This window comes from Geospiza fortis, unplaced genomic scaffold, assembly GCF_000277835.1.
Source record: "Geospiza fortis unplaced genomic scaffold, GeoFor_1.0 scaffold17, whole genome shotgun sequence".
NCBI lineage: Eukaryota > Metazoa > Chordata > Aves > Passeriformes > Thraupidae > Geospiza > Geospiza fortis.
In genome coordinates this window covers 1,619,358-1,637,773 of record NW_005054438.1, presented here as the reverse complement: position 1 = coordinate 1,637,773, position 18,416 = coordinate 1,619,358, and the positions used below count along the sequence as shown (strand labels likewise).

The 18,416-nt window shown below is 44.7% G+C and overlaps 1 protein-coding gene across 1 annotated transcript in view; it reads right to left on the bottom strand.

The window, feature by feature from the left end:
* The window catches only part of RIPK4 (receptor interacting serine/threonine kinase 4), a 25,888-nt gene that overhangs the window by 3,088 nt on the left and 4,384 nt on the right, over positions 1 to 18,416 (bottom strand). The window contains 7 exon segments of the mRNA XM_031062150.1: positions 1 to 329; positions 1,268 to 1,520; positions 2,036 to 2,142; positions 3,037 to 3,195; positions 4,189 to 4,238; positions 4,967 to 5,115; positions 12,930 to 13,221. Of these exon segments, the coding sequence (XP_030918010.1) occupies positions 1 to 329; positions 1,268 to 1,520; positions 2,036 to 2,142; positions 3,037 to 3,195; positions 4,189 to 4,238; positions 4,967 to 5,115; positions 12,930 to 13,221 (1,339 nt within the window).

The following is an 18,416-nucleotide window of genomic DNA, read 5'->3' as shown; positions in this document are numbered from 1 at the left end:
AAGAGCGGTCCACTGGTCCTCGTCTTTGGCATTGACGTTGATTTTCCTGGCCATAATCAGTTCCACGATGCTTTTGAATTTCTTCTCGATGGCTATGTGAAGAGGGGTGGACCCTTTCTTGTTGGTGAGGTTAGGGTTAGCGTTGTACAGCAGGAGCCATTTTACACATTCTTCTTGACCTGCTTCAACAGCCAAGTGCAGAAGGCTGGAATTCCCATCTAAAACAATATCAACATCTTGAGGCTGGAGGATCTTCATCAGCTTGCCGGTATCTCCGGATAAAATCGCCTCCGTTAGCTTCCTCTTCTGTATGTCTGTGGTACCAATATCTAAATGGATACAAGGAAGAGAATTTTTTACCATGAAAACCATTTTACCATGATTACCATTTTTACCATGGTGGTGAAACACTGGAAGAGGTTGCCCAGAGAGGTAGTGGATGCCACATCCCTGAACACATTCAGCTTGATCTAGTTGAAGATGTCTCTTCTCGCTAAAGGTCCATTCCAACCCAAACTGCTTTAAGATTCTATGGAAAAAACAGCATCACAGTTCTGATACCCATCAAACCGTACCTGCCCATGGTTTCAGCAATGAGCTGCCTGCACAGCAATTCACCCCCCTTGCCCCACAGGAGTCCCAGAACATTTTCAGGTCAGATTTGGGCCCCCACTAACTCTCTTTGTTGTGGCATGAAGACCAAAGGATGTTGTGGGTTGATCTCCCTGCACTAACCATTGTTTACCTAACTGGAAAACAGATGTCTGGGGTTTGCAGCCCTGAAATGAAAAGTGAGGGGGTCTTTATCACAATGGCCCCAGGGGCTGCTGAGAAGGTGGAGAAGTCCTCTCAAAAACTAAAGTCCTGAGGTTTAGGCTTAGTATAACTGAAAAAGCCACAAACTCAGCTGACCTGACTGGGCAGTGGCTTTAATCCCATGTCAAGCAGGATGCTGGACTAGTAGTGACCTCCCTTCCAACCAACCTCTACATGAGTGATTCTGTAATTGCTATAATGGGAGTTTACTCCTTTACGAAACAAAATGAGATTTATTATTTCTCATTAGATCATGTTTGGGAACCACATCATTTTTTTGTTTGTTTTTATTTTTTTCCTTTTAAATAACTACCTCCAGTAAACAAATTTGTAGTGCTGACAGCAAGAGAAAACAAGGCTAACAGTAATTTCCAGAATGTTATTCTACTCTCCAACCCATTGCCTCCCATGCCCCAATCCAAACAACTACAAAGGAAAACTTGACCATTACCTGAACTCTCCCGTTCAAAGGAAAGGGAAAGGGATCCTCTGGATGAAAAAGCTGAATCTACAGATGAAACTCCTGAAAGCCTCTTGTCACTGGAGGCAAGTTTGGACTCAGAAGAGCTGCGGCTGAGATCCTCAGGGCCTTCCATAGTCTGTGAAATCCCTGAATCCAACTGGGACAACAACTCTGAGAGACTGTAATCCTTAACTGATGGTAGAGCAGGCTCCTGTTTCTTCTGGGATAGTGCACAAATCCCCTTCAAGAGAAGCACACAAGCATTTTAGAAAGGTCAGCAAACAAAACTGAGCACAAGGCCCTACAGAAGAAGCATAAATTTGTTAGTTTGCAGGTAGCATTTAAACACTGTATTAAATGAAACCTATGAATAAAGCCACTGAACTTTTCCAGAAGCAGGAGGGCAGTTTCCATCAGTATTCACAGAGCCACTAAAGCCTTGTGGCTCTTCTGTCTATGATGGCTTTTAAGATCAGTCACACCCACACAGTTCCAACTTTTATTTCCTAACTGTCCTGCTCTCCCTCCACGGAATAAGATGCACTTGCATTTGGTTCTGCCCTGAGGTTTTCCTGAGCTGGTCCATGTCCCTGCTGTCATTTGTGCATCCCAGCCCTTCACCAAGACCCACTTCCATCAAGCAAGGTGGTGCTCAAAAGCAGCAAGAAGAAGGTTGCTTGGAACCTTCCAGGTCATAAAGGAGCCTGTTCCTCCCAAAACCCTGCGAGTTTGAACAAGAAGTGAAAGAGAAAATACCTCAGGCTGCTGCTCTGGGGCATTCTTGGTGTCCAGGTCCTGAGTTATCATATCTTTTGTGTCATCTTCTGGTTTTTCACAAAGGGCCTCTGTTTCTGAAGTGATTTCTTTAAAGAAAACAAGAGAAGGTTTTAGTGCTTGGTTTTTTTTGAAAGGAGAGTTTCTCAGATACCCTGCTGCCTTTCTCTATCAACTGAACTTAAAATCTCTGAGATGCTGAGGGAGAAGGACTCCAGGGCTGACCATTCCATCCAGCACCTCCTCAGTGGACACAAGTGTGCAGCCAAGCCAAGGGCACACAGGGCTGCCCACACAATTCATTTTCAGTCACACCAGACTGGTGTTACACAGGGGCCACACTGCAGGACTGTAAATGGGAACCACTGTACTGCTGGCAGATTTAGATATGTTTTTTTTTAAAAGATGGAATCCCTCATCCCTTCAGTCCTCATTCCTTGTCTGAGCAGGAGGAGAGGGAAGAGGCAAATCTCTCCCATTCTTCTAAATGAAGCTACATTCCTCTGCATACTTGAATTCCTAACAGGTGCTTTGGACAAGTTCAAACCTTTTACTGGCAGAGAAGTGACTGTACAAACTGTTTCAGTACAAGAAAATAATTCAGTTTCTCAATGTACAAATTTCAAGAGCCAGTTCCTTCAACGCTTTGGTACACTGCAAACCACACCAACTCCAGCTTGGCCTATGTCCTGACGCTCGCTATCAGAAATAAACATCATTTCTGGCTAAATGCACCAACTGGCTCAGTACAAGGCTCATTCCTGGCGTGTTTACATAACACCATCATGGTCAGACATGTCCTCAGATAATCCCTTCCTCCACAAATGAGTAAGTGGCCTGTATCATTGTCTCCACCACACAATGTGCTCTATTTACTCTGTCACAGAGCTTCTCAGCCTTTACCCCAAGGATTAGCAGAGTCCTGAGCAATAAGGTGACTCACAGCAGAATCAATGGGCAGCCAAGTTAAGAGGAAATCTTACCTTGAAATGTTGGCCGTTCACCAGGATCATCTTGCCAACATTTTTGCATCAGTTTGATCAAGTTATTACATGAATGAGGTCTGGATTTGGAAACAGCAGGTAGCTCTGGGCGGTGCCCTTTAACTACTTTTACCATAATATGTAAAATGTTGTTTTCCTCTGCAAAGCAAAAGCACACAGATTTAGATGTCCCAGCGTCTTTTTTCCAAGAGCATTAAGAGTGCATTAAGCTGGAAATTTGTTTTCACACTTATTTTTCTAGATTTCTTGTCAATAGGGAAAAAAATTTTTGATTGTCTTCTCCAACAAGATATTTTTTAATGCAGTAACACCTAATTCTCATGTATCATTTAAAAAAACAGTTTTCACTGAGTGACTGTTCTTTTTCCACCCATTAAAGATAAAGAACAAAAGGGAAAAAACCCCAAAAAACTCAAACAGTTCTTTGCTACTTCTCTTTGGATTTCCATATCTGCTGTAAGAAAACAGAACCTTGGGTTTTATTTAGACCAGGTACCTGAACTATTCATAAAGGTGAAGGAAGAATACAAATCAAGAGGTGCAGCAATGCAGCTTCTGACTGTAAATCAATCACTGGGCTAGAAGGAATCCCTCACTGGGAGAAAAACTAATAGTAGACTGGAACTTGCTGGGACATGTTTGCTATACACAGGCCAGTCATAGACACAGGAAAGTCATAAAGAATAAATAGCTGCCTCTTGAGGTGGGGTGGAACAAGGCTTATTCTCACAGACAGCTTTTCTTTGTTTTCTTTTTTTTTTTTTTAAAGGAACAAATCTGTACCTACAATCTACAAATAAACTACAGAACCTCTCTACAGAGGAGCTGCCTCTGAACAACAGCAGAGCTGCCTGCCAAGTTGGCTTTGCCACACACTGATCTGAAGCTGTGCAGCAAACCCCAGCAGAAATGTGCAGACAAGGGCCCCTGCAGCAATACAGGTTCTGTTTTCATGACACAGGACAAAGGAGAATTTAAGCTTGTGATCAGAATTTGAGAGCTTAAGAGTCTCTGCCACACAAGACTGTCAGAATTTGGAGGTCATGCACAAAAATCTGGGGCTGGTGGGGCAAGAAATGTGCTTATCAATGGGAAAAAGGAAAAAAAAATCCAAGATAACACATAACTTACCTGCAAAAGGCTTCTTTTGTGTAAGAACTCCCCAAACCACGATGGAAAAGCTATAAAAAATTTTAAAAGGTAAAAAAAAATTCTAGAAATTTTTTTAACCAAAAAAACTCACAGAAGTGTAATTTATTTTCCTTATCCCTCCACTTTTGCACCTAATTTAGCTGATGAACACACACAGAGAGGAATGAAGCTGAGAACCATGATTTCAAAGTCTAGCTTTGGCAGGGAAGAACCTGAGGCAGCAAACACAGGGACTTGCTGGAGGCTGCCAAGTCCTTGGTAGCCTTTACCAGTCACTCCACATCCACCCTGACAAAATCAGAGAAAGCATTTCAGTGGGTTTAATTTAATGCCTCTGCCCTGCAAGATGACTTTAAATAAATCAATTTAATTTAGAATAAGAGATATCTTTTTAATCTGTGATTTTCTTTTCCTAATAATCTTGCCATGAAAGAAGAGCCAAAGACCTAATGATGAAATCCACCGAAGATAACTCAGAATTTTATCACAGACTTTAAAAGTAGGTCAGGATGTACCTTTAGAAGGGAAATTAAAGGTGGGCAGAGTGCCTCCCACTGCCAACTAATAATTTCAAGACTCAGGATCACCTGCAGTTTTTAAAAGGCCTCTACCCTACAAAGACTTTGCAAAACCCAAAGCAAATGTGACACGTTCCAAGACGAGATTCAAATTGGATTTAGGGGTTTCATGCTTTAAAAAAGAGCTCATTTTACAGGGTTACTAAAATAGCATTTAGGTGTTTTCATAGTTCACTGACCTGTACACATCATGTTTGGTGTCAAAACACCTGTTTTTCTCCTTGATGCGCTCTGGAGGAAGATAGGCAATGGTGCCACACAAACCATCCATGCTGATGTCATGGGAATGGGACAAGCCATTGCATTTTGCAAGCCCAAAGTCAGAAATCTGGGGAAAAAAAAAAAAAAGAAAAAGGAGGAGGAAGAAGGTGAGAAAAGTGGATGGCACCATCAGACTTTCAAGGCGTTCACAAAATATTTTATGCAAAAAACAACAGATGCAACAGGATCACCCAACAAATACAGAGAAGTGCTGTTCAGAAATATTGAGCCAATAAAACATCTCTGGAAGCATAATGCTATGGTAGGTTTTTCTTTATGGTTAAGCTAAAAGAAGAAGAAGGAACAAAAAATAAAGGCAAGCAGTTCTTGCAAGCAGCAGCATGCCAGCCCATTACATAGCAAACACAACAAACAGTCAAGACGATTTATTGTAATTTAAACCAGTCGAATTTAGCTACTGCAAACTACTTTAATGTAATTATTGGCCCTGCCACCCCCTTTCCCTATATAACCTCACACTGCATGAGGTGTTTAAACGCCCTGGCTCTACAATGAACCCTGGAGAATCACCCTTTCAGGTATCCCTGTTACACCGACCATGCCAATGAGCACCAAGCCCAACAGCAGAGCCACCAAGTGCTACAAAAACCCAAATGGAAACACACACACACCAAAAAGCCACACTGGCAACTCTTTTTGGCAGCCAGGAGATGCAGCAAGTTGGTGCAGTGACGCAGAGAGCACAGCTGAAATGAGCACAACAAGTGACAGCAAGTTTATAAAAAGGACACACCTCCACTTTAATTTGAAGTGTCAGGCAAATATGCATTCATTTGCTCTCAAAGGCATACCAATCTTCGAGCAAACAGATAGGCCAGGAATTTCCTTTGTCTTACTTATTTCCCACTGGACAAAAATGTCTATTATGCCAAGTGGTAATTTCAAGAAAAGTCAAGTCATTTTGGACCACTGAGCCCGCTGATTTTTGTCTACATGTCAGATAAGATTCCCCCTCCCTCTAACTTATACATTCCTTTTATCTAATGAATACTCAGGTTTTTCAATGACTCATTCCCCTTTTGATCTTCACAGCTTCTCCTTTGAGAAAGTTTTCCCTCAAAACAACAAGCATAATTAAAAAAAAAGCTTTTCTCTTTTTTTTTTTTTTTTTAATAGGCTCCGACTGTACACTTTGAGAAGTTTCTCTCTAAAGATACCACAAAACCAGTTGTAACATGTGTCCATTACTGGAAAGGGAGAAAACTGCTGCCAGCTTCACCCTCCTGGAGAACAGGCACATTACACAGCCATGCAAGGAATCTCCCTTTGCCATAAAACAAACAAAGCAACCCACACAGCTTCAGCAAGAACTTCTCCCATGGACAAAGAGCTCAATAGAGGAATTCTGAGGAGCTGGAGAAGTCCTGCATCCTGAAACACAGCTATGTCCAACCTGTTGTCCCTCTTTAATCTGTAGGGTAATGTGGGAATGACTTGAGAATAAAAAATCCACACACAAGGAGGAAAAAAAAAGAGGGGGAAAAAGGGAAAAAGCAAAGTTATCTGGAGGAATAGTTTCTCATCCTTGTGGGGCTACACTCTCAAGGGAGAGATTGCAAGCCAAGCACTGGAGCCCAGGAAAGCAGCAAGAAACCTTTGTCCACACGCCAGGTCACCCTGGGAAGAGTCAAATTGACCACCACAGGAAATCCTGCGTGAGTCTGGGGCTCTTGGTGCTCCACAGGAGAACAAAAGCCCAAGCCCAGCAGGCTGTGGTGTCAGGTTCATAAATGAACTGAGCCCTGCAAGTCTGAACGGATCCGAAGCGCTGCTCTCCTTTGATTAACGTGAGGCAGAGGCTTGTGTACACCTCAAGAAATCCAGGCATAATTAAAGCCACACACCTCCCTCTTTGTCTAAACAATGGCGTGTTTCCTACTGCCTGAGTTAAGAAATGAAGATGAAATGCAGACAGCAGGGTGACACTCCTGTGTTTGGAGCCACCAGCTACGGTGTGTGAATCTAAGGCTGGGGGCTAAGGCAGAGTTGAGCACTTCAGACAGAAAAAAATCACCCTACAAACTAAGAAACAGCTAAGGTACATAGCATACACCCTCCCTGGGCTAGCAAGATCACCTTGTGGATCTGTCTCTACCTAGTGTGAAGGACTGGGTGTTGTGTCAATTAATAAAAAAATCACCTGTACAGCAGGGCTTCGATCATACCAAATTCTGCGGGAGAAAGCACTGGAAATTGAGGAATTGTTATCTTGCAGGCTGCAACAAAACAGCAACATTCTGCAGACAGCTTTTTGTGGCTTTTATTAGTTCCTCTAGGGTGAATTTTCCACACTACATGGTGTATTTAGTCATGCAGGCTCTTTAAACACCAGTGGGAACTGTGCAGTGGGTGGAAGATGCAGCCATTTAACTCGCCTGGTTTGCCTTTAAATTGCTTGCCAGACACCTCGTTCTGCAACTCCCTTGCTGGAGGAGGCAGTGAAAGTGGAGCACCCTTCCTCACTCCTTCCTCCACATCCTTGCTGGTCCCTGCAGCCCACCCCAGGCTCTGCCCTTCCCCTAAATTCCAAGGGAATCCACAGTCTCACTCCTCACATTGATGCCTTGTGCAGGCTGACCTAGAGCAGAGGCTGGGCAGAGCTGAATGATAAAGTAGGGATTTATGAAAAGGATCTCCTCCATGGATGCACCTTGGGCAGCACCAGAGCCCAGCCAGGGCTGCACCCAAGATGAACCAAAATGGCCCCAAAATGCACGGCCGGGCACGGGGTCTGTCACTGGGATCAGTTCTGCTCCATTTGCATTTTGAAATTCATTGTCCAATTCCAGCTTTAGCCCATGCAGTCCCACCCTGCTTGTTTTTCTCTCTTGGGTCTACATGGTTTGTGCTCTTGGGCTGAGATTTGGGTCATTTGTCCTTGGTGCCCAGCTGGAGCAGGGATTGTTTTGTCTCCCTGCTCTGTGCACAGAGCTCACCATCCCATCATATGAAGCCCAGACCCACACACTAAAGCAGCACAGAATGTGAAACACATAAAACCTAAAACCTGAGGCGTCAACATCAGTGATTTCAGTTGGGTCCCTTCAAAAGCACAGCTGGCAGCAGCAGGGGAGACACGGAGGCTGCACACAAAACCCACGGCGGGAGCTGGGAGAAGGGGAAGGAGCCTTGGCCAGAGCCCACGCAGGCTCTGGGGTGTTCATGTTCAGGCAGCTCTGCTCCTCCAAGGGCTGCATGAGAGCCAACACGTGAGCACCAAGCAGGGGCAAGAGCTGCACGTGCTCTCCTGCCCACTTCCAGCAACACTCGCTTTACTGAAGGATTCCGAGATCTGAAGATTTCTATTTATTTGTTTTTGGTTTTAGTTCAGTTTGTTTTTCAACTCGATGCATGCAAGACTTTCTCTGCTTCTGCCATTTGTGGATCTTTCCATTCTAGTTCGTACAAAAATGCTCACTTGCAGTTTTAGATGCTTTTTGTAATTTTTTTCTCTTTTGTAGGTTTTTTTCTTTTGAAATCTAGAAGATACACTCACATAACCACAACAGCTACTACAGTCAGCTATTCCCAAGCACTGCAGGGATCTAGCTCAAAGGAACAAAGTGAGTGCTTGGAAAGAGCTTTTTTTTTTCCTGACAGGCTGCCCTGAACTCTGCTCTCACCTCCTGATGTCCTGAACTGTGCACTTAGCTCCTGATGCTTTATGTCATTTTTCTGCAAGCAAAACTCAAGAACCCACTGCAATGGACTCAGGGGCAGAGTTCACCAAAAAGTTTTCTGCATCAAATCCACTGGATTAATTTTTAATCTGTGCTCCAACATGCAGTATTTGTCTCTGTACGAAGTCTCTGCACTTGGCTATTGAGAATACCCCCACATCTGTCTGTGGGGTATAAGGGTGTCTGGTGGCAGGGGAGGTTTCCTTTGTTTGTTTTTTCTGGGGGTAGGGGGAAAAGGCTGTTATATTTTTGTTCTCAAGAAATGCCTGAAATTTTAAAGAAATTTGCATGGGTCACAGGTTTGGACTACTAAAAATTAAAAATTAACTCCAAATACAAACATAATGTGCACTTCAAACCTATGTCTTTATGAATAGGTTTTTTTTTAAATGAATGCACTTCAGTTACCTTCTAAAATAAACTTTTCTGAAACAGAATGTATTTCCAATCTGCTCTGAAACTTTTAATTCCTCCAGACCAGTTTCAGGTGGGACATTTTTAATGCTCTTTTCAGAAGAACCACAAACAACCCAAAGCCAAACACCCATTTTAATCCATCGTGAATCTGCATCACTGTAACAGGGATGGTTTTGTTCCCTCCCCTGTGCCACCACAATCAGATCAATCAGAGAATTGATCAAGGTACAAACCAGCTTTGTTGGTTGGGATTGAAGAGCCATGCAACAACAGCCCTGCATGGAAACCTCGATCAGGAAGGGTAGGAAACAAGCAGAAGGGACGCACAAAACAAAGGCTCTCCTCATCTGTAACAACAGGAGAGCAACTGCAGCTGATAAAAAAGTGGCTGTGCTACCTACATCAGGCAGTCTAATAAAAAGAGACAACTGCTCTTTACCAGCCTGGCCTCTGGTATTGCTTGGACCTACAGTTAACAACCTACATGAAGAAGCTTTCTGATCATGAAATTTGCCATCAGACTAGGCTGCTTCTAACTCCATTCTCAGAAGTTTTGCAGCTGTAGCAAATAAAGTGAAGACAGCAGAGGTAACACCATCAGCATGGTACAACACAGCAGCAAACTTCACACTGGTTTAAACTGGAGAACTGGGGAGGGGAGAAAAGCAACTACAGAGAGCTTAAAGCACAGCTGAGAGCAGCTTGTTCTGCTTCAAGTTCCTTAAAACCAAAATGTAGGAGATGAAAAACTGCTGGTCAGGCTTGTCTCTGTGTGTACATGAACCCATACATATATACATGTATGTCTCTGTGTGTACCTGTACAAATATATATATATATATATATATATATGACAAGATGAGGAGCTGGAAAAATCCCAGGCTGGATAGTGAGAGAAACAAGAACTTAAAAAGAATGTTTCTGCCCAAAAGTATTAAGCTGCAGGTTGGCTTAATTTTAAACAGAAAAGTAACACTCTTGACCACGAGATTTTGGAAGACAGGAGAGCTGTGAAGCAGCAGCAGAGATCACGAGGGCATGGTAGCTGGCAACAAGCTGGGCATGAGATTTCTGCACGTGGTGGGGTGTTTATTCTCCTAGCAAGGGCCCTGCAGAGAGATCACATTGCAGCAGGGAAGGAGCAAACTCCCAGCCCACGAGGGCAGCGCTGGAATGTGGCACTGCTTCCCCCGTGCCAGCGATTGCCACACCACAGCAGCTCAGGGGACACATCCAGAATGTGTGTGGAGGGCAGCAGAGCTGAAGAATGAGCTCAAAAGGTGTGGTTGAGCAAAGGAATAAATGTCAGACAGCGTGTAATTATTGGAAGATTGAATATGAGGAGCACTGGAGAAAGGGGCAAGGGAGGGTCTTGGTGGTACAAATAGGAGAAAAAGGTTGACATGAAGGAAGACAAAGCCTGCCTGGTTATGGAATAATCCTGCCAAGGAAAGCACAGTGTTTAAGGCAAACAAGATGGAGCAGGACATGGCAGGGAAGGAAGTTCCCAGCATCAGCTCACAAGGGACGATGGATGCATCCACCTTCCAAAACGCAGCAAACCTTTACCTTGCGCTGTACACGTTACACACAAACATCTAAAATCACCAGGGAATCCCCCAATGTGCCTTTGATAAAATTAATATCTGTCTATCTATATCCCTGCCCATCCTCCTAATTATCCTCCCAATTCAGCACAGGCTTATGTAATGGCCAGGCTTTATGATATGGAGGCACCCACTTGATGATAAGTTCTGCTCAGCAGCACTGCCTGAGTCACCAGCCTCACTCAGGGCTTTACAGTGAGCACAGCACTCGTAAAAGGAGCAGGGTGTGTTTGCATTTAACTGCAGGATGGCACAGCAGCATTTCCAGTGCTCTCCACTGGAAAAAGACTGACTGCTTCCTGGCTCAAGGGCAAACAGTTTGTAAAAGTCCTCCCTATCTCCAGACTCTTCTTTTGCAGTCTGCAACGTCTCCTCGCTCACCTTAGGACTCTATTAGGGACAGGTCACATACTAAATTAATGCTGACATTTAAAAACACTTCAATCAGCAGCTCCCATTAGCCTTCCAGCAAGAAAATGCACATTAAATCAAGCTGCAGGGTCTGAAATTTAATTGTAAATTTCAGGTCACACAAAAAGAAGGTTCGGGGCCACACTTTTAAAGGGAAGGCGCCTCACAGGATATGTTCATCTCTCATTTTGCATGTGGGTTCCTGTGCCTGCTCTGCCTCTTGGAGGGCTTTCCAAGATGCCTGTGGATGTAAAAGACTGCTGGCTGGAAAAGGTTTGGATTAGACCATTCCTTTTTGGACTCCATGGAAAGGATCTGAAGACCTTGATGTGTTTCCTACAGAAGCACATCAGTGTTGTCAGCAATGACCTCACCAGAGACTTTTCTATTTTTGTACATTTTGCACTTTGCCCCCTCGTGTGACATCACCACCCAGATATGGGCTGTGCATCAGGCACTTCAACCTCCTGAAACAGTGAGAAAAACACAGCCTTGCTATCTGGGCTCATGGATGAGTCAAGAATCAGGAATTTAAGAAGTTATGCAAGCAAGCATGAACTTTTAAGTAAATAAATACTTAGCAAAGGTCTCTCAGCACTATTGTGTGAGAACAGGCTTTCAACAGTTGAAATCCTGATGTTCTGGTCATAATAGCAGATGCCTGCAGATGCCTCCTACCTCAGAAAGAAAATCCTTCTAAGAAATAAATGACTAAGAGGCCTAGTAAAAAAGCTGAGACCGTCACAAGTGTGATTTCATTAGTGGCACACACCTCTTATGGCTCCAAACACATAATGACATCAGGAAATCTGTCTGTATTTAATGAGAACTTCATTTTTAGGATGATACAGGCAAGACCAAAAGCACTTGATCAGTGAGGGGGCCAGGAAAACAGGGAGCAGGTGGATTATGGCACTGCTAAAAAATAAAAATTGAACACTAAAAAAAAAACAGGGGAAAACTGTGTTTCAGTCTCTGTGCTCTCTAAAAAGAAAGTTGAGAAAGCAAGCACAACCTCCTTGGTCCAGCTGACCACAGAACCTCCAGCAGAGAAGGCTAACAAGTTTGCCTGTTTACTCTGGAAATGGATAACGAAAATAATTTCATGCTGTTACAGCCACAAAAGAAATTCCTTTCAGTGACCTCTGGCATGCATGAACAGTCAGGACAGAGATCCTTCCTCACTGTACATGCCCTGAGCAAATGGAAATGAGCTGCCTCTGGGAAAGCTTCCCCAGGCTCCAGCTGCAAATGAGATCTGTGCATTTAGGGGTGCAGACAAAAGACCCAGAACAAGGCAATCATGGCATTTGTGGAAGTGGCAAAGATGATTTAGAGGTTCACACCACTTTTCTCCCCCTGTTCTCAAAGAAATTTGTGGTTCTGAGACCGAATGGGTCCTGCTAGAATTCCTGAATGCAGTTAAGAGATTCAGTTCCTGAACTGAGATGCAGTTCCTGAACTGCATCCTTCTAAAATTTCAGGGGGGTTCTCACGAGTTCCCTAACCACACCTCTATTTATGTACTAAAATAAAATGCATAAAATGGTGCATAAACCAGGTGCATTTCTTTAAGGGCTCTATTTGAGTGGATTTTAACGTGGGAATCAGAGGGGTTGGCTCAGTGGGCGCTTCTCTAATTCCAAAGGAACGCTACTGGTTTCTCTCAGGCTTTTTACATCTGGCAGGAGTCATGGGGACCATCCAAAGCTTGGACACCCTGGCACAGAGCACCCAGTGCATACCTTGACGTGGTAGTGGGCATCCAGCAGGATGTTTGCAGGCTTGAGGTCCAGGTGGAGCAGGGGAGGGGACATGCAGTGCAGGAAGTTCATGCCCACCGCAGTCTCGTGGATGATGCGGAAGCGCAGCTCCCAGGGCAGGGGCTCGGAGGCCAGGAGCTTCTCCAGGGACCCTGTCTCCATGTATTCCATGACCAGGCCCACTGGCTCTCTGCAGATGCCATAAACAGGGAGGATGTAGCGAAACTTTGCCATTTCCATCTTCCTGGCTTCTTCCAGTAGCTCCATGCGCTCCCTGGGTGGAAGAGATTGGGAGGTCAAGGATGGAGCAGCTGCTTCTGCTCAGGCCACACAGCACAAAACATTTCTTATAAAACCCAACACACATTTCACATCATCCCCTGGCTGACCCTCGCTGCACCCCAGGTGTATTTCCATATTTACCGATTTGGGATTTTATGCTTTCAATGGTTGGCTGTGGAAGGAAGAGGTTTTACAGCAACTTCTGTGAGCCAGAGAGAAGTTTGAGAGGAGGATCCATGTTTACCCCAAAAGAATTTTCTGCCAAGGTCGTTGACATAGAAACCAAGAAAGAAAGAAGGATAAATAAGAGAAACCTGCAACTGCCTGTTCCAATGAGCACTTTGTCTCTTGTGAGCAATGAGTAAAGTGTAAACTTATGAGTTTTGTAAGAATGCATAAAAAGCATGCATGCTATAATAAAAAAATTAATTATTAATAGGGCATTTTCTAAAAAAACCAGAATTTTCTGTTTCATTAAAATAATATTTTTTTAAAAAAGCTCCATTTCTGCGTGGACCAGATCCAGTTCATTGAGTGAATTAAGAGAATAAAAATAAAAAAACCAGTTTGAAGCCTTCTGAAAATGGAGTGTGTTGCTTTGTATTGTCTCCATCTCAACTATGAGAGCAGGCAGCTCCCAGCTGCAGGGGCACAGGTGAGCCCTACACTTCCATGGTGTGAATATCCTGAGTGCAAAGCCCATCTCCCTGCTCCGATGGTTTTGCTGTGCTGCTCAGAAGGAGGGTGATACACTGAGAGCCCAGCTGGACACTGCTGGAGCTCCTTGGGCTGAAGTAATTAACTTCTGGTGAGTCACAAGGCTGTGTTCATCAGAAGCGAAGCCAGACAGCATCTCTTCAGCAGCTCTGCGGGTGCATCCTGGCTGTTCACAGAGCCAAACCTTGGGAGAGGAATCCTTGGCCCCACCACTGAGGGGAGCAAACTGCTGGCTGTAACCAGGGGGATACAACAAGACCCTCCCCAAAACACAGCTCTGACAAGTCCAAAACTGCACTCACTCAGCCTCAGCAGGTGCCCCAAACTCCCAGCTCACCATTTTCAGTGATGTAACAGGCCTGGGCCTGGCAGCTGTAATGAGCACCCCGGGTTGTTTACAGGTCACTTCAGCCTGACCCTGCACAGGGGTAAGTGTTACTCAGTCCAAGCTGCAGCCTCCCAGGTCAGGACCCTTAATTGCTGTGCTTTTCTTCTGCACCTCACTCACAGCCTTCTGCAGCAGCCCACAGGACCTCAGGCTGGAAAGAGGACATAAGGGGCTGGCTGTGCCCACAAAGAGGGGACACACTTGATGGTTTAAAGACCCTTCAATCTGTAAAAACTGCATTATTAGTGATTATGAACCCTGCTCAGAGCAGCTTTGGGCACTGACACATCACTGCTGCTGCCACAGAGTCACAGAAGAGGGCACAGGGAGGTCAGACAGGTAATATTTCCTGAGCAGACCCTCTCTTATTACACAAGAGCTCCTGCAATGCACCCAAAGATGTGCAAACTATCTAATGGACAACAGTAAAAGGACAAAGTTTGTGCTCTGTGTCACCAAGGGATGCCAGTTACCACTGCGGGAGCCTCATGGCAGAACCTCAGCTCAATCAAAACTGTTTTGGTTTTAAAATTTCAAATCCAAGGCCAGCTGGCAGCATTGTGCCCTTCTAAAGAGAGAAAACACCAAATCCAGCCTGCACACAGCCAAGTTTTCTCTTCTCATGTGTCCCCCAGTGCCTCGATGGCCTGGGAGAAGCTGAAGCACAGCCTGTGAGGGACTCTCACAGATTTTGGGAGGTGTTATTTAGCCCTCAGACTCGGCAGCAGGACACTCCCCAAGGCTGGCAATGTGGTCTGCTGCCTGCTGCTCACCTGCTGCAGGTAACATTTCCCACCAGGGCCCAGCCAGGAGCAGCAAACCCATTTCAGAGGCAAGATCAAGCTGAAAAATGGTTTAAAGAGGGACTTACACGCAGAGAGAGAAACAAAAAAGATAAGAGAAATCTTTTCCATTAACCATGTTGGCTCCTGCTGCTCCCTACAGCAACTTTCTTGTGAAATAATTGCCTTTGCAGACAAGTACCCAGTTTGCTCTTTGGCACGCTGGAAGGGAGCGCCCATGAATAACACAACCAACTCCTTGCCCCCGAGCCACAGGCACAGCCAGCATAATTCACCTGAGCTGGAGTCAGGGATGTAAAATACCTGTCTGAGCCCTCCCAGGCAAAGCAAGAGCCCAGCAACAGCCAAGGTCTGACAAGAGCCTCTAGACTCAGGTTCTCAGGCTAGCAACAGCCTCAGAGAGCATCGCCGAAAGCACAGATTGGCTGCTGGAAATGGGGCGTTTTCTAAAAAAACTGAGTTTTCTGTTTCATTAAAATAATGTGTTTTTTTAAAAAAAAAGCTCAATTTCTGCTTAGACCAGATCCAGTTCATTGAGTGAATTAAGAGAATAACAGGGGAGTGCCCTCTGTGTAATTTACCTGTTTAAAGCCCCCATGCAACAATTACCACCCTTAGCACTTTCCCATATCCAGAGCATTCAAACCAGCCAGAGGCCTGGCACAGCTTTCAAACAGCTTTCCAAAGGACCCCTGTCACCTTTGGAAAGCAGAAAGGGAAAAATAAAAAAGCATATTTTTGTTTCATTAAAGTAATGGTTTTTTTAAAAAAGCTCCATTTCTGTTTGGGCCAGATCCAGTTCATTGAGTGAATTAACAGAATAACAGGCAAGTGCTCTCTATGTAATTTGCCTGTTTAAATAAAGCCCCCTATGCAACCACCCTTAGCACTTTCCCATCCCCAGAGCATTCAAAACCCCATCAACCAGAAGCCTGGCATAGCTGTCAAAAGGACCCCTGTCACCTTCTGAAAGCAGGAAAGGAAAGGAGAAAAAAAACCAGAATTTTCTGCTTCATTAAAATAATGTTTTTTATAAAAGCTCCATTTCTACTTGGGCCAGATCCAGCTCATTGAGTGAATTAACAGAATAACAGGCGAGTGCCTCTGTGTAATTTGCCTTTCTAAAGCCCCCATGCAACAATTACCACCCAAAATAATGTTTTTTAAAAAAAGTCCATTTCTGCTTGGGCCAGACCCAGTTCATTGAGTGAATTAACAGAATAACAGGCAAGTGCCCTCTGTGTAATTTGCCTGTTTAAAGAAACCCCCCTATGCAACCACCTTTAGCATTCTCCCATACCCAGAGCATGCAAAACCCCATCAGCATCAAAACCCCTGGCACAGCTTTCAAAAGGACCCCTGTCACCTTCTGAAAGCAGAAAGGGAAAGAAGAAAAAAAACCAGAATTTTCTGTTTCATTAAAATAATGGTTTTTTTAAAAAAACGCTCAATTTCTGCTCAGACCAGAGTGACTTAACAGAGTTAACAGGCCAGTGCCCTCTATGTAATGTACCTGTTTAAAGCCCCCATGCAACAATTACCACCCTTAGCATTCCCCATACCCAGAGCATTCAAAACCCCATCAGCCAGAGGCCTGGTACAGCTTTCCAAAGGACCCCTGTCACCTTCTGAAAGCAGAAAGGGAAAGAAGAAAAAACCAGAATTTTCTGTTTCATTAAAATAATGTTTTCCATTTCTGCTTGGACCAGACCCAGTTCATTGAGTGAATTAACAGAATAACAGGCGAGGGCTCTCTATGTGATTCACCTGTTTAAATAAAGCCCCCTATGCAACCACCCTTAGCACTTTCCCATCCCCAGAGCATTCAAAACCCCATCAGCCAGAGGCCTGGCACAGCTTTCAAGCATCTTTCCAAAGGACCCTGTCACCTTTGGAAAGCAGAAAGGGAAAGACAAAAGCAGCGAGGGGAGCCAAAGCAGTCATTAGGAGCGCGCTTGCATGAACGCCACTAACACCAACAGCTGGTTAGAGCAAGATCTCCTGCAGCAGGCAGAGATCAAAGGTCTCTCCCTTGCCTCCCCTTTCCCCTAAGATGCCACCGGCGCTGGGCACGGAGCGAGGCGGTCCCGGGGCCCCAGCACCGAGCGCATCCCGCGGATCACAGGATGCGGCGGGGCGGGGATGGGACTGCTCGGGCATTCTGTGCTCAGGAGTTATCCCGAGTTATCCAAAGGGAAGGAAAAGCGAAGCTCCTGCTGGGGTTTCTCAGCCCAGAGCTGTAGGTGTAAGCTTGGTTTTTATTTCGTACCCACGCGGTTAAAGAGTTGGGATTATTTTCTCTGGGAGCCTCGGCTCCGCTCCCCTCTCGCTCCAGTGGGGTATCCTAACTTAATCGTAATAAAGGAAAAAGAAAAAAATGGAAAAGAGGGGGCAGAAAGGGAGGAAAGAGGGGGGAAAGGAGGGAAGAAGGGGAAAAAGAAGAGGGGAACAGAAAGAATGGGGAAAAAGAAGAGGGGGGAAAGAAAAAAGGGAGGAAAGGAAAAGAAAAAAAGAAAAGGGGAAAAGAAAAAGGGAAAAAGAAAAAGGCAAAGAGAAAAAGGGGAAAGAGAAAAAGGGGAAAGAGAAAAAGGGGAAAGAGAAAAAGGGGAAAGAGAAAAAGGGGAAAGAGAAAAAGGGGAAAGAGAAAAAGGGGAAAGAGAAAAAGGGGAAAGAGAAAAAGGGGAAAGAGAAAAAGGGGAAAGAGAAAAAGGGGAAAGAGAAAAAGGGGAAAGAGAAAAAGGGGAAAGAGAAAAAGGGGAAAGAGAAAAAGGGGAAAGAGAAAAAGGGGAAAGAGAAAAAGGGGAAAGAGAAAAAGGGGAAAGAGAAAAAGGGGAAAGAGAAAAAGGGGAAAGAGAAAAAGGGGAAAGAGAAAAAGGGGGAAAAAAAGAAAAAAAGAAAAAAAAAAAAAGGAAAAAAAAGAAAAAAAGAAAAAAAAAAAGAAAAGCTTACACCCAGGACAGCTGAGGTCATGTAAATGATGGGCTGCATACACTTTCTCCTGTAAATAGTACCAGGAGACAGAGGCCCACACATCAAGAGCTCCAGCACTGGGTCCAGTGCCAAGAGAGCATCTCTGTCACAAAAGTCTGTACAGATCAGTCACTTTCAAAGCAATTAGAAATATTACATGAATGGGAGACCTCCAAAGAGCTGTCTGCTCCCACTCCACATCAGACAGACAGGGCTGCATTCCTTGGATTCTCCTGCAGACACAAGGGCCTCCTCTTGCCCACTGCCCCAGTCCCCAGGGCCCAGCCCTTGTCCCACCAACCCTGCCAC